The sequence below is a fragment of the Cygnus olor genome, chromosome 13 (assembly GCF_009769625.2).
Source record: "Cygnus olor isolate bCygOlo1 chromosome 13, bCygOlo1.pri.v2, whole genome shotgun sequence".
Taxonomy (NCBI): Eukaryota; Metazoa; Chordata; class Aves; order Anseriformes; family Anatidae; genus Cygnus; species Cygnus olor.
Window position 1 is genome coordinate 2,478,284 of NC_049181.1, and position 16,248 is coordinate 2,494,531.

At 37.3% G+C, this 16,248-nt stretch overlaps 1 protein-coding gene across 6 annotated transcripts in view; it reads right to left on the reverse strand.

Moving 5' to 3' along the window:
* Positions 1-2,681: 2,681 nt before the first annotated feature.
* HDX (highly divergent homeobox) overlaps positions 2,682-16,248 on the reverse strand; it is a 48,746-nt gene continuing 35,179 nt past the window's right edge. For 3 of the 6 annotated variants that reach the window (XM_040572406.1, XM_040572407.1, XM_040572408.1), the window contains exons 8-11: positions 13,926-14,005; positions 11,013-11,096; positions 8,783-8,905; positions 7,127-7,771 (exon numbers count right to left, since the gene is read on the reverse strand). In XM_040572406.1, coding sequence (XP_040428340.1) covers positions 7,646-7,771; positions 8,783-8,905; positions 11,013-11,096; positions 13,926-14,005 — 413 coding nt within the window. In that variant the 3' untranslated portion in view covers positions 7,127-7,645. Of the gene's footprint in view, positions 7,772-8,782; positions 8,906-11,012; positions 11,097-13,101; positions 13,329-13,925; positions 14,006-16,248 lie in introns of those variants that run through there. The other 3 variants (XM_040572410.1, XM_040572412.1, XM_040572411.1) reach the window with 3 other exon arrangements.

Below are 16,248 nucleotides of genomic sequence, written 5' to 3' on the forward strand. Positions count from 1 at the left end.
TAGCAGCAACTTAGAGCTGACATTTATCTTAAAAATAAATAATTTAAAAAGCACTTTAAACATTAATGGTTCACCTGAATTAGCGTGAATTGTTATTTTTTGTATGTTAATAACTAAGCCTGTAGCTCCCTGCTAATTAACGTATAATTTATGGAAACGTGTAACGTAATGGAAAGGGAGAACATTTTAAAAAGGGTTTCAAGATAGAGGTTTGCAAGTTCCGTACAGAATCCCAAAGAGCCTCTCTATAAACTGACAGCGGTTAGCTGAATGCTTCACCACCCAACGGCTAACCCACGGGAAGGGCCGTACCTTTCCAGGCCCTACCACATCCATCCCTCTTCATCTTCACAACGCAGACCTACACGGACATCCGGACTGATTAAGGAATGAGGTTCCACGAACGCAGCGTCCAGTTTTATGCACATGAATAGTAAATATAGAAACTGAGAACTTCATGTAGGAAAAGGAGTTAGTTAACCTTTATTTCATTTCTCCATAGTCCCAAACTTGACAGATGTAGAAAAATATCCTTGAGTCTAGTAGACAAATTTACCAATGCTAAATAGCCCTTTGCTCTGACCATTTGGGCCATTCTAGATACATTTTTACAAGCATTACTTCATTTTTTTTTCAATGAAAGGTTTTGCTAAACTATAAACAATAAGCTACAGAGAAAAAGCTTGTTCTACCAAAGCATGCATATGAAGATATCTTCCAAAACTTTACAAAAAAAAAAAAGGAAAAAAAAGGAAAAAAAAAAAGAAAAAAGCATCCTGACACACACTTGGAGGAGAAAACAATTTAGAATAATTTTAGGAAAAAAATAATAAAATAAGTCAAAGCAAATTCTGTAAACCAGCTGTGGATAAGTTAAAATACCTATGGCACAACTTTTCACAAAAAAAATAAAAATAAAAAAAATAAGGCAAAGACCAACATTTTATATAAAAATAGCTGAGCAGGCTTCTAAAGAAGGAAATAAGCATTTCTTATGATGACTCTGTTAATACAGAATTATAAATACCCTTATATATACAGAACAAAAATATATATAAATGAATGGAATATTTCACTAGGCATCCATCTCTCAAATAAGCCAAGATCATCCGTCCTGGACTATAGTGGAGGTACTTCAGTTTAGGATTTATAGTAGTTTCTTTGCTACACATACTGTTACAAATAATAAAAATGCAATATAAATACTGATTTTTCACAGAGAGTCATTAATACACTCAGGTTACAAGGCTTGACAGATTGGCCCAGAAAGAAATCATACTAGTTCTAAGCTGGTCAGTTATGTTATGCTTTGTAAGCTGATGAAAACATCCATGATACAGAATAATGTTTAAACTTTGAGAAGAAAAAATAAGTCAAACTAATAGCTTTAGGGAAATTAAAACACAAACTATCCTAGCAGAAGATTCATTACCTCTTCATAAATACAGCAGTTTGTTTATACGCCAAGAGCACTTAGAAATACCATTTTTAGGGGCATTTCAACACATTTCCAAGCCTAAAGTTACCGGTTTTGCAGAGTTGAACTCTAATCAATATTTGCAGGGATGTATTTTACTCCTTTTTAACCTTTCAGAACTATGTAATCAATATAGTAAAACTTACAAAAATGAGAGCAAATCAAGTATATTTTAAATGAATTACATTAGTATTTTAAGTGAAAATATCTTTGTAGGTGCTAATAGGTTGATCGTGTTCATTATATCTGTGCACATTATAATTATGCATACATATATTCATATACACTCTCAGTAATTCTAAAAATCATAGAAATTACTTCCCGTTAGAGAGCAATATTTTCCCCAACACGATTTAGTGGATTTTCCAATGACTTTATAAGCTGTACTTCACAAAATCAGAGATAAAGTAGAAGCTCATATTGTCCAAGGTGTAGAATTTTTTCTATTTATTTATATATATATATTTTTAATAAAATCCCCAAGACCTTCCTTGCTGCCATTCAGCTGAAATGCCTCCTTGTATCTCATTCCCTCCCCAAAGCCACAGCTTGAAGAGGCTTGTTCATTCTGTCAACCTCCCCCCATATATTTTGTAGAGAGAGATGGGATGGGGAAAATTATAGGGACCTTGTTACAAAACATGATCTACATTTACATATAAGCCTTAGCTTGCTACTGACTCATTTTAACTTAACACTTGCTTATAAGCAAATCAAAATAGTTCCTACAAGATCTTTATGCATGTTGTTATGAAAAAAAAAAAGATAATAGCTGGCACTAAAAGAAGAGAACATTGTTATGAAATGTTTTATCTCAGAAAATGTAAAATCTTATTCCTTCTCATTACATTGCTGAGACTTGTTATTTGCCTGATCTCTCTGATAAATTAATCTACGACGTATTAAGAAACATTACGACAATCATTTAGTACCAGAGTATTTCTAAGTATAATATCCATTTCTTACAACAGCTATACCAAAAATTGTACAGCTACAAAAATTTACTGTATCACCCTTGAACTTTTATATAAATATTTACTACTGTTAACATATGCTAATCTTTTTTCCCCAGTATCACATCTTTATTACTTCCCTGTCCACAGACCGTGTTTAAGACAAGTACATAAAATATACTAAAATTACAAAAAAAAAAAAAGAACATATCACACAACTAAAAAACAAGCACAAAATTGAAGAATGTGTGTTGGAAATAATTTATTGCCTATAAAAACTTTTTAAATTCACATTTTCTGTGTGGTTTTAAAGGTGGTGTTATGTTTCAGAGGTAGTGTGTGTAAAATGTAATACAGAGTTGGAAAAGATTTACTTAGTTCCGTCATACAGTAAAATGTTCACCACAACCCAAGCACTGACCTGAAACCATTTTCCTTACAGAAACATTCTTAAGCATCATTTATTGAAGAGGATTGCTTTTTTGTCTAAAAACAATAACAAACAACCACCACGAGCCCGAGTTTCTGCCTCTTTTCTGTGTTGTCTTCTGACCAAAATGTCAGTCACTATCTTAGAGAGACAAATACTCTTTAGTCAAGAGTAAAAACCCTATTCTGCCGCAGAAAGCATTTTGTAGTACCTTTTTTCTTATTTTTTGCTCATAACTTTCAACATTTGGCCAATGTACTGAAGTATTAATTGGTCAGATAAATCAAACGCTGTAAACCAGCTCCTGTTTTCTCTAATAACTAGCTGGAGCTTTCTTACCATCCTCTAACTTTGGCCAGGCACCTCACAATTGATAACTTAAAGTGTTATGATTATTTTTGGGCAGAAAAGGTAGAGTCCTGAAATGAAAATTGAGAGTTAGACAGCTGCTAGTTCCTCCAACAAGGAAAGCATCCTTGTAATTCACGGGCTGACCTGAAGGATCTGGGCAGCAGGACTGGAGGTAGTAAATTACACTTTTGGTTGCAATATTACAAGTTACTAATTCTTCATGTTTCAGATATTCTGTGTGCTATTCCATTTAAGCATATTATTTTCTTATCTTATTCTATCAGTATCCTGAGACCAACAGTCAGCTACGACTATAGTACCTATGGAAAAGTTAGTGCTGTGCATTATCTTCTTTTTAACGTTACTAATACGGTAGTGCAATAGAGACCCCAAATCAGATAGCTGATGAATTTTAACCAGTGATTTCCACAATAAAGGTGTGCATGATCTGGTTGATTTGTCCTATCATTTCAGCTCTATAACCACAACGGTACATATTACTGTCCTCGTTTGGTTAATAGACCTGACAAGCTGCTTCCCAAATTTAGAAAATGAAGCTTTTTTTTTTTTTAAACCCAGAGGACTGCAAAGCCCATGATCTGCTTGTCATTTTCAGACTTTTTATTGCCTTAGCGAAAAAGAAACACTTGGAAAGATTAAAGTGCAGTGCTGCTTCAAGAGCCAAGTACTCAAGAAAATTGACACTTGTATGGTACATCTGTTCGCGTACTTTTAAATCTGCCAAAATTAACCTATTAGAATATTTACTATTACTCCTGTTAGACCTCTACACTTGACAGAAGCAACATCTGCAGGGAAATGAAAAGAGGCATAGCTTCAGGAAGCAGCTTTCTTAAGAATTAGCAAGCTTGCTAGCAAAGAACTGCACTGCTCCTTAAGAAAGGAGAGCGCCCTCTTTCTGTTGTAAAGAGTCTTTTCCAAACTACCTTTTCCCACTTTGGTTTCTTCAGAAAGATTGGCCATTCATATTCCAACAGATGCATTAGGAATAAACAACGCCTGCCAAGTCATCTTCCATGGACAAACAAATGAGAGCCTTAGCAGCAAGACAATGAAAACATCAATACACAGCACTTCGGCTGCGGCGGTGATTCAAGTTACAGATCTAAACCAGGGAAACAGCAAGGGGGACTTATTTCTTTCATCATGACACAACGCGACATCAGCTTTCTCTGTCATGGAAAGTCTGTGCTAATGCTGAACCAGCTAACGCGTGCTTTTGTGTTCATCCTATGAGCAGAGGAAATAAACACAAACCAAAACCCTAAATATGTCATGGGCCCAGAGAGCTATCACTATCATTTTCCATCACCTGAAGAACTCTCGGAATGGAAATGAGCATCCTGATGACTCCACAGTAGAACCTGATGCTTCTCAGCACAATTGCTAAGACAAAGCTGGTCAGGAATACGGATGGCAACAACGCCAAATTCCATCATCCTGTTCCAAGGTCCAGCTGAACTGATACAAGTTACCAGGATCTGGACGTAATCTGCAAATTTGAGGGGCACATTAAGTCTGTTAGGGACACAAGCAAACCAAAAAAACACGAAATCACAAAGCCATAAAGCATGTGTGGCGCTCGTCTATTCTGCAATACTTCGCTATGTGCTTTCCGTAACTCTGAAGGACCGTTACACTTTGCGTTACGAGCGTGTTGCTTTTCAGCCACTGAACTGCAAAACTATCGTTGCTGCAACATTTTAAATAACCAGCAACGGTAATATAGCAATAAGAGTTTTGTTTTACCCATGACAGGAAATACATACTGATATTGGACAAAGTGCGCAGAACAGCTGTGCAGTATGATCTTGCACAGTACGTCATTATGCAGAAATATAATTCATACCTCTTCCTCCTGAATAGCCTCTAATATTGTCACACGTTTGTGACTACTTCACTGTGTTTTGTCTTGTCACCCTACAGCAGAAAAGGACCAAAGAACAACATGTCCGAAGCGACGACGGGGGTGGTGACTGCAGCTAGTATTTTAGCTGCACATCCTAAAGACGATTCCCACTTCCTTGAGAAAAGGGACTTGTGTAATTGCTTGAATCTGACAGTAGTTCATTCAAAACTATTTACTTCAATTTATTTGGCACATCAAATAAAAGCAAGACAGGGCAAATACCAGTTATTAGCAATGAAAGTTTTCTTGTATAAAGGTGGATAACTTAACTGACCACAAAATCAAGAACTCTCCGCAAGAGTTTCCTGCCCTTTGTCATGGGAATTTAAGCAAAAGCAGCAAGAAAACAGGGTCCAAGTAGTGGCAAATCTCAGTACTATTTTTTCATTATTTCAGCAAAGCTCACAGGAAACAAGAGGCTTTATTGTCAGGGGCACAAATTTCCTATCTCAAGAGAACAGTAATAGAGAGCATTGTTAACTCAGTATAAAAAACCCTTTGTAAAATATTTTTTCCACAGTGAGCAGAATTACAGTTGAGCTCTATCTCACATTTGAAGGACAGTATTGTGATCTTTGCTCACGAACCTTAATTCATTTTAGATTGGTGGTCATTTCAGCAGGGATGTAAAATATTGTTCCTCCTTTGAGTAAGGATATGAGGATGTTTCTGCCAGCCAGGATGGGATATTTCAGCTCAGGTAGCGAGAGGGTGAACAATGTGCCCCTTACACACTGGTTATGCAGAGTGCCTTCTCTCCCTCATGGGCTACTATGTTGAGTTTTATTATCTAAACTCAAATACAGGCCCAACAGCATCCTTTTGTGGGGTTACTCTGTATAATAGATGGCAAGAGGTCTTTTGAGGACCAAATACTAACTGAATTGTAGAGTAATCAGAACTGTGAAACCTTTTTTGTTTTTTTCTCTAAAAAACTTTTAAAACTGCTACTATCCTTTATGCAACTGGCATTTAACAGTACAGTTACAAACTCCCCATGTCCAAGGACAACATGGAAACAGAAAAAAAAAAAAAAAAAAGAGCTCACTACAGATACTAAGAAGAGAAAATCTGCAGAAGTAATTAGGGAGGGCCAGACCAGACTGAGAAAAAACTGAAGTTGATGAGTTAATTCCAGTATTAAATAAAAAAAATGTTTTTGTCCCCACTCCCACCCACCCAACACTCTTGAATTTTCTGAGCTACACCTAGGACCTACCACTGAAATTAACGGGATTACTTACTGTACTGCATGAATAGGGATTCACCAGACTAAATTATTATTTGATGTAAGGTATGTTTCAAAAATGCTTGCTGAGGAATATTCACATTAGAAATTATAGAGCATTAATAATAGGAGCATGCACCTACATGCCCTGCGAAGTTTATCTGAATGTGTCTGCACATCCACTTTCAGATGAGTGAAGAGATTCAATGTGAATGACAGCTGGGAAAGGAAGAATTCATTTCAGTCACTGCCTGCAATCAATCTCACATTTTAGAGATGGCAACGGTAACACGGCACTTGCCAAAAAATTCGTCAGACAGGGACACTTATAAACAGGTCACATGAAGATCTGCAATGCTCAGTTCCAAATACTTAAATGCCTTTCAGGACACAATGACAGCTGTGGATTTAAGACAGTGTCTTGATAAAAAAGAGTAAAGTTTGTTGAAAAATAAGTAAACGATACTTAAAAACAATGAACTTTAGCATTCAGACTTGAAGAAAATCTGTAACTACATTCATAAACCCCAAGCAGTAGTGTAAACATATCTAAACCCATTGCTATTGTGACAATATCAGAAAGTCACATTCCACAGCTCTCAGGTTTCCCACAATCTAATTTGTTACAACACGTATGGACTGCTTCTGTACATTAATAATTTATTGATGGTAATTCAAATTATTCAGTTAGGCTTTCAAAGTGTTTTCAGCTATTTTGGTCAGAAAATAGAAGATTCAATAATCTGAAGTCATGTAATGAAGAACACTTTAGTTTAATTTCAGATTTTCAAAGGGTTCAAGCACAACTCAAAAAAAAAAAATCATTATTTTATTTGGATTCCCAATTTTTAGTCCGCCTACCTGAGTAAAAATGGAGAAAAATATAAAACTGGGACTGGTGAGCAAGCTACTCCGAAAAATTAGCTGTCTGTATAATAGGATATTTGTTTTCCATTCTTGGATCCCTGCTCAAAAGGACTTCGCTACAGAGCAAGGGTTATTCTTGAAAGTCAGAAGTTATCCTAATCAAGGCCAAACTGCTAAAAGTGAAACATTTCCTCACACGGTTCTTTCATTTAGCAAAAGCAACACTCGAAACTTCTTGACACTGCAAACTGCAGCCATTACGTACTACAGTCATCCTTCAGGCAGGTCTACTTCACCTTGGGCTTTCTGTTTTGGACTGAAGAACAGTGGATAGCAAAATGCTGTTCTCTTGAAACCTACACGTTACACGGGGTTTCTTTTTGTCAGTTAAAATAATTGGAAAAAAAAATCACAAACTGTCTGAGGCATTTTTCTCTGATAAAGACGACAAGCTGAATGAGGTATCATCAGGCTCTGGGGACGTGTGATTGAAATCCATTTCTTCTAATTCAGGAGGTAAGTCTGAGAGCAGTGCCTACAATTTAAGAAATATTACAGTGCAGTATTAGGTATATGTTTTATATCAGCAATTAAATATCTTTCAAACATATAGTGAAAAAACTGTTGAGCTTTTGGGTCAGCATTCATATTGGATGGTTTAAAAACAACCAACCAACCCCCACAAGGTCAGTACTGACAGATACTGAAAAGAAGAACATTGTCCAAGATGAGCATCTTAGAACAACAATCCCATAAGTTTCTTACGTTGTTCTCTAAAGAACTCAAAATATTTTTTCCCCCAAACTGGACAAAACCACGATCTATATTCATTTATTTTATTCAGATATTTCGGACATGCAAAAGCTTTAATGTACCTATAATCATGCTAAACTGTGGGCATGCAAGGGATAGAAATAGATGTTGTGTACAAGATCTTTACTGTTACATTATTTATCTCAAAAGACTTCAAGTTCACTTTTCTTTATATTCAGTTCACATTGGTTTATGAAAGAATTATAAAAACAACTAGAAAACAAATTTATTTTGGAGGTGTTCTAAGTTTCTTTCTTGCAAATTATAGTTACTATTTTTACACCTGAAAAATTGCAGACTGTAAAGGTGAAGAGAAAAAAAAGGCAACAAAATCCCTTAAAAAAAGAAAAAAGAAAAGAGAACATTAGTCATACAGGACATGATCCAACCAAATATTACAAGAAGTGCTAGGTATGAAATGCAGTGCAGTAAAACTGAAAAGTCTGGCTTTTTTTCCTAGATCCATCTCACAACAGATGAATCAAATTCGCTCAGTGTATGCTGTTGCACTGGTTGTCCCTTTGTAAAAGTAATACTTTCCCCATGTCATTGTTCGTGTAGATTGTGAGATGTTTCTTTTATACGTTCAACTTTTCTTTGTCTGCAAGACGTTCAGCACAATGCTGCCCTAATCGTAATTGGAGCCTCTGGGCACTAAGGAATAAAAACAAGGAAATGACAGAACACAAAATGACAAATACCTCCCATTACTAAAATCTACTTTAAGACTCACCTGCTGCTGTTCTTTATCATCTGATTTAATAGCAAGTATCAAACTCCGAGTAAACGTCTGTAATTCAAAATACTTCTGTTTGTGATTCTCCAACTCATTTTCAATGAATCTGACTTCTTCATTCTGTGGGGGAAAATTACATAAAGTTCTGGAAATAATAAATACTGAATAAATAAGTACTGTATCATTGTAATGACACCTAAACATATTTGTATTCAATTATTTTTAGTGAAAATAGGTAAAACTGCATGATTCCTGCCAAAATCAGTACTAAGTGAAAAAATGGCACATGCCATTTCGCTTCTCACTACCCTCCAAAACAGATGTGTAATGGCAAATCACATTACAAGCAGACAAGGCATTTCACAATTACTGCGTTCATTACTAGCATTTTCTAGTGCAGCCCAGTTTTGTATCATGAAGCAGCAGCTTACCAACCTCCCCAGGAACTCTCAGGTTACAGAATAAATAGCAACATACGTACAAAAATGGAGTAATATTAGTAATCTCTATATAGCGTGGATGAAGACACTTTTTCCAACCTTCATATAAATATACGTCACTGTGCATGCAAATCACTTCTTTTATACAGAAATAACAAACATCTTGATTAAAAATTCAGATTTGATACATACTTCAGTTTATTACAAGTGTCTCTTTTCCTTCAAACTTACCAACTGATTGGTATGTAAGATTTAAATGCTAAATCTATCTGTTGAGCAGAGTAAAGCTAAAATTAATTTTCTCCCTTTCAATATGAAAAGGAAGTAGGAAAAAAAAAAAAAAGCAGTCCCTTATTAGGCAGCCACATGACTAATTAGGTTGGCAGTGCTGCATATAAAATGTTCCTTGATGGCTGGTTTTGATGGCAGTAAATAGTTACATAAACAGATTCTAATACTGAACTTACAAAAGTTAGCATTTTGCTTTAAGAAAAATGTTTTTGTCATAATACAGAACGATGCTCTGATAGTCCTGCTTCCATTTGCTAGACTGGCTGTAGTTCAACTTCAGTTGGTAAGAAAAGGTGAAAGTAGGTGATGAATGGTAAGTGTGTAACAAGCCTTCAAATGTAGTTGTTGTTTGTTGTATTTCATCCTGAAAATTCAGGTGTCTTCAATCAAAACATTGCTCACCGTACTGTCTCAGGTCATAACAGCTCTGAGAGTAAGGGATAAATATTTGGGCTCTGATTTTAAGGCATTCATAAGGAAATCAGCTTAATGTCTTTCTTTTAGATAGAAACTTTTCTATCTTTTAGATAGAAACAAGTTGCCTATGTAGCAATAGATTTTGGCCAGCCAAAGATGGGATTCAGATTTATGCGCGAAACACGTCGCCACAAAGACTAATCACCAATGTCAAACAACAAAACAACAAACAAGATTCTGTAGGGCATGCTGTCACAACAAGCCTTTCAGCTTGGTGACAGGTGACATTATGAAAAGGTCATTCCCTATCCATATTCATTCTGCACTGCCCTTACCAGGAAAATCATACTTGAGGGAGTAATTTTTGTTCTCAACAGCTGATCTATTTATTATCTTGATAAGCGATTATCATTAGTAGAGCATACCTGTACCTAATGGAAAAATTTAGCTAGATGCATAAAAACCCGCTCAATACACAGTACAGAACTGTGGCAACTCGTCTGAGAGCAGTAACACACACAACCTTTACCATTTGGCAGAAGACAACAGCTGTCAGGTATCCAACTGATTTTCCTCCAACCGACAACTACCACTTACAGACACGTCCTGCACTACATTGTTAGGATAACTTATTTCTCTGTTCCCTCCATTTTATTAGAGGATTCCAGCTGTTATGTCCCTTTCCAGAGCTGGCAGCAACATGCTGCATTTAAAATCATGCCATAGAGCTCCAAAGAACAATTCTGGCACAGGAAGATAAAGTTTTGTTTTAGATGCTAAAGAAACTGCCGCTTTGTTTTGGGACACGTGGCAGGAGCTGCAGATGGCTGCAGCTCTGGTAGCAGAGCTGCTCCACACAAATGGAGTTTCTCCTGCCTCCCTCTGCACTAAAATTAGGGTAAACTCCCCATAAATGGGACGAGGAGATGTGATTGCGGGGATGATGTGTGGTGCCATGGCTTCCTGACAGGGGAGCTGCAGGCTCCCACAAGCCTCTGCAGAACTCCTCGCAGACGGACCTGTCAGCACCTCCTGTGAAGGACTAGCCTGCTGAGCATCTCGCAGCCCAAATTGCTCACCTTATAATCCAGAAGAGAACTCATTTGATCCACTTCAGAATTACTTATCATATCACTTTCTTCATCATCTATAATTTCTATTTTCTGAAACAGAAATAGAGGGTTCATTCCAAATATGCAATGTGTAAATCAGCCAAGCAACCTGCATCTCGAACTGACGGGACAGGATGAGGGGAAGAGGACCTGTTTGCTCATGAACAGTTCTGAATTGTGAAGCACCCATTAGGTGGCAATCATGCACCTCAGCCACAAGAAGAATCCGAGCTGAAGCTGTGCTAAGAGCTGCTGCCGCGGTGACTCGGCCGTGTGCAGAGGAGGAGCTACGTGCCACCACGCTTTTGGCATTAAATCGCATACCGGCTCACTATGGCCTGCATTTTATTCCATAAGCCGTTGATGAAGACTTCCTAGAGAGCAAAAACTATCAAAGTTTATTCCTCTGGAGCAAAAAAGACATTACAGCAAGTGACAGGCAAGTCCTAACTGACCTACTTCTTGCCAAAGAAATAGAAGAGGTGCCCTTTTGGCCTACTTTGGTCATAGGGCAAGTCAAACGCCCTAAAAAGTGTAAGGCATTGATACAGAAGACAGTCCCAAATGCATAAACACGGACATTTTCCCTTAATTTGCAACAATTCTTGTGAGATTTTTATGTTGGGTTTTCTAAAGATATCTAAACTAAAATGTTAAAGGCCAACTTTATGCTGTTTAAAATATAGAAATACAACATAACCGTATCAAGTTTTAAAACATTCACTCACTTCTACACATCATGCTTTTTCTCCCCAGAAGACGGACTTCTTATGTGAGAAAATTAAGAAATTATTTCCATAGGAGAAAACACAAAAATTACATGTTTTTAGTGCACCTGTAAGATTTTTATTTTTATTCATATCTAAATTAGATCTCAAACAGATGGAACAAATTTGAATTAAATAGCAACAAGAGACTGGCATTTCTAGCCGAGAACTCAGAAGGATCACTGCTCAGATAAAACTACAAATTTCACTGGATCTCTGAGAGGGGAAGCAGTGGCAGTGTAAGAAGAGGGGGGTTGGCTGTTTTGTTGTTTTTACTATTTTTCACTGTTTTGGTAGCTGTATGCTTATAATAGAGACTGCATATAATAGATTAAAGTAATTTTATTACGTTATTTAGTATGCTGTGTAATAATGTGGGTGAGGGCCCACACTGACACAATACCCTCTGATCATTAGTTCTTGAGGTATTATTTCAGAGAAGCTTTTGTCACTACATCATAGATGTGTTTCTTCTACCATCTACCTGCAGACCTGTCATTGGAAATTTCCTTCTCATCGCCTGTGAGAAATCCATAAAGAGAGGTTATCGCTCTCACTAGCAGAACCCACCAAGCTCACCAGCATGTGCTGAAGGGAGTGAGGGAAAAACACATTTTCTGTCCTTCAGCGTCTGACAACCCAGCTGAAGTGACAGCATTTCAAAGGCTTAATGTCACAAAGATCTGCTGCTGTATCATACACTGAGTAACACTGTGATTTCAATATTTTTGGTTTTAGACTCAGCTTGAAGAAAAAGTTTCTAAATAAATGCCAAACAGTGACACTGTCTTATAATTATACACTTTAAGATAGCAGGGGAAAGAATGGATTAGAATTTCAAATAAGAAAACTCTCTTAGCAATTCCAATTTCAATAGCAAATATTTAAAAAAAACAACTTAGTGTTTTCAAAACAGAGTATGAAAAAAGTAGTCATCTTTTTTGCTCCTCTTATTGTGACAAGTTATATAACGCTGGAGTTTAGGTAGACTGGAGAACTGAGTCTCTTGGACATCACCTTTGCAAACCTTTACCTTTGTCATTTCACATTCTGCATCTCCACAGCAAACACAGCAGCCTGAGTGATTATATCTAGGGTCACAGCAGGCTGCTAAGGTAAACAGAAAGGAAAAAGGCTGCTGCTTCTATTCAGACAAGCCACAGAAAATACAGCTGTGGGATTTCGGTTTATCCAAAAGATGATCTTACAGTAACAAAAAAAAAAATTAAACATTCTCCTTAACACATATATATATATACACACATGGAGGAAAGAGAAAGGAAAGAGAATCTCCTGTTCATTTCCCCATTTCAGGTTTTGTGTGATTAAAGTAAAACAAATGTTTTAGTCATGTTCTGAGCTACTGTTGTCTCTGACTGCAATAAGAGTGTTATTGGGAACTGGAACCATCCCCTGTTCATTCTCTAGATAACTTTTTAAGATAAAAAATACCCTACCACTTGGGGTCTTCTCTCCTCTTCCTCCTCTCCTTTCTTCTAATTTGAGAGAAGGCAGGCTAAACAAAGGGACATATTGCATTATTTGCCATGACTCCTCCCTCTGTCTTTCCTTCCTAGTCTCACTGCAGTCAATTAAAAACAGCAAGAACAACTGTGTTTGAATTAAGGCGAATGCAAGTGAGAAAACAACAATCATCTAAATAATGCCCTATCGAGATTATGGGAACGAAGAGTACATATCACCCTGGTTTATCTCACAGATTCAAGGTTAGGTATAGAGAGGAAGCACTAGCAAATATCTGACTTTCTCAAAGCTACAGAAAACATTTTCAATTTTTATTTTTCATTCTTACTGTTTTACTATGCTATATACTTATAGAACACTACTCAAGCATTGTGCTTTGCACTCCAGAAAAAGAACACCAGACTGTTATAATACAGAAACATCTGCAGTATTCAATTTCTACTGAACGTGCAAAATTCTCTCTTCTAGTACTTTAAGTACAATTTCTTTTAGCACTCAAGCAATAAGGAAGGGTTCTCAGCACACCCAAACGAAGTTTTCACCTAGTGAAAAACACTGGTGTTGGACAGCAACCTCAACATTAGACATTACGGAGGTTTTATTAGTGGAAAAGGAAAGGTATACATACCACATTATCAGTAGATACTGGATTCTGATCATCTTCTTTGTGATGAATTTCTTCATTTTGAAGACCTTCATTTGTCTCTTCTGCAGAAATAAATCATTTTTCAGATTTCATTCAATTTAATGCTTAAGAAACATTAGTAGTCTTTACCACTAAATATGTCACATCTGCTAGATACAAAAAGAAAGTCATTATCAGTATCTACTCAAAAAAAATACTGTATATCTCATTAAATGAGACATCGTATCATAAGTTTTTCAGGCTAGTCATGACAATCTCTGGTTGAAAAGACAGAAAAAGTATCAGTTACTCTCTTGCAACCTTCCAAACTGTTCTTAGTTTTAGGTTCACATTGGAATATTCAAAGTTGATGAAGTTTGATGAAGTGTTTCACATCAGAGGTGCCCAGAACTTTTAAAAAAATAAATTAATACATGAAAATTCCAGCATGCCCTGTAATTACAGGGTACATGTCAGAATCCCACCCCCTTCTCGCAGGCACTGACTACTTCTGTACAGAAAACCAATCATGCAGATTATTTCATTCTTGTATGGCAAACTGTTAAGTCCTAATAAATGTAGGCTTGTCTCTTATACGTAAAAGTAAAGTACGCACTTGAAGACAGCAAATCTTAACCTTCAGTCCCAGCCACAAGCTGAGATGATTCTATCAGCCCTGACTATGGCCAAGAGGAAAAGTGAGAAAAGCACATTTGTTCCTACGATTAAGTACGTTTCTCAGATTTACTTTAGTTCCTCCCCATTTAATGTGCAGTCCGGAAGAAAGTGGTTCACAGAAACAGCAAATTGGGAAATACACCAAAACACAGAAGTCAGAGTGCTCTGCGAAGAACCTTAAATGCCACCATTCACAGGAAGGCTACTCAGGGGAAATGCACCGCAGAGCTCTCGTCATAGGGCCACTGGCCCAGCTAGCAGGGAGCAGAGGAGAGGCGGCGTGGAGGGCGCCTACAATGCAACCCAAAGTTGTTTCAGCTAAATTTCATCTGCCACTGCCGTAACTTCAGAGCAAAACTTCTGCTAGAAACAAAAGTGGTGGCAAAAGGGAGAAGTGTGAAGCAGGAGCCACCCACAGCCACGTGGCCACCCTCGCAGGACGAAGATCACCGAAGAGGCGCTCGCAGGGACTGCAGCAGCCCTAGCACCAGCGGCTCCGTCACCCTGCCTCCCCCCTTACTCCATTTGGCTATTGAATCCAGCTCCCTGCAGCACTTCAAAGTCTTTAAAAATTCATCCTCAGCTGATACAAACCGGCAGAGCTGTAATGGCCTCCACAGAGCTGTGTTCATTTACACAAACTATGGATTCAATTAACGTACCTTTAAAAAAGGCAAGGCGTTATGAGAATCTTAGCGCTTAATTTTGCCTCAGAGTACAGCCTTTTTTTTTTTTTTGTTCTTCTTTTCTTTTAATATTTACACACTACTCTTTAAAAGCTAGTGTCACCAACACTTCTGCTCTAATTAGGCAACTAAAAATATCCTTTCTTTGAGAGTTGGGGGGGTTGTTTGTTTGTTTTGTTGTTTAATTAGGACCAAAAGTTATATTACAATCAATCACGCATCTGTGGCTGAATAGCATACAAGATTATTGCTGTAAGTATTTTCCAGGAAGTTCAAAACAAACTGAACTGCAGTAGTAAAACCTACTGTTTTCAGCTGCAGGAGCAAACAGTTCTTGTGGTAGAATGAAAGAGGGGTTTCTGGATGCTGTGGAAATCCTGTAGGTTTCTTACACTTCCTTATGTCTTGTAGCCATCTATTTATTCATAGCCTTACAGCTCTGCCCTGTTTTAAGAAAGTCTTTCAATAAATATGGTGTTATTTTTCACTTTAAGCTGCAAAAAGCTCAGATTCTTCCCCCACTACCATTTTCTTCCAAACAGATCTGACTACATCAGCTCCTTCTACACCTCAGGCAAATCAAGGACTCAGATTCTGCATCTCACTTGGCTTTCAATCATTTGACCCATTTCTTTATCATATTATTCTCTTTACAGTGCAATATGACAAAGCTATCACAAATTCATTCCCAGCAGTTCTCCATTTTCTAGTTCTTTCCTTTAAATTGTTCAGACAAAATGACAAGATCAAGTCTGGCGTATTAAGCTGAAATAGCATGCGCTCGATCAGACTTTCTTTCAGTTTACAGAGCAAAGGCTTTATTGATCTCTTCTAATCAGAAGCACTGGGAGCAATTAGTTGAGCTTGTGAAGCTAGTGAAACGTGCAGAGCAGCAGTTCCTCGACCCTAGGCCCAGAGCACCAGTGTACAAGAGGGGAAGGGAGAGATTTATTCAACGTGGT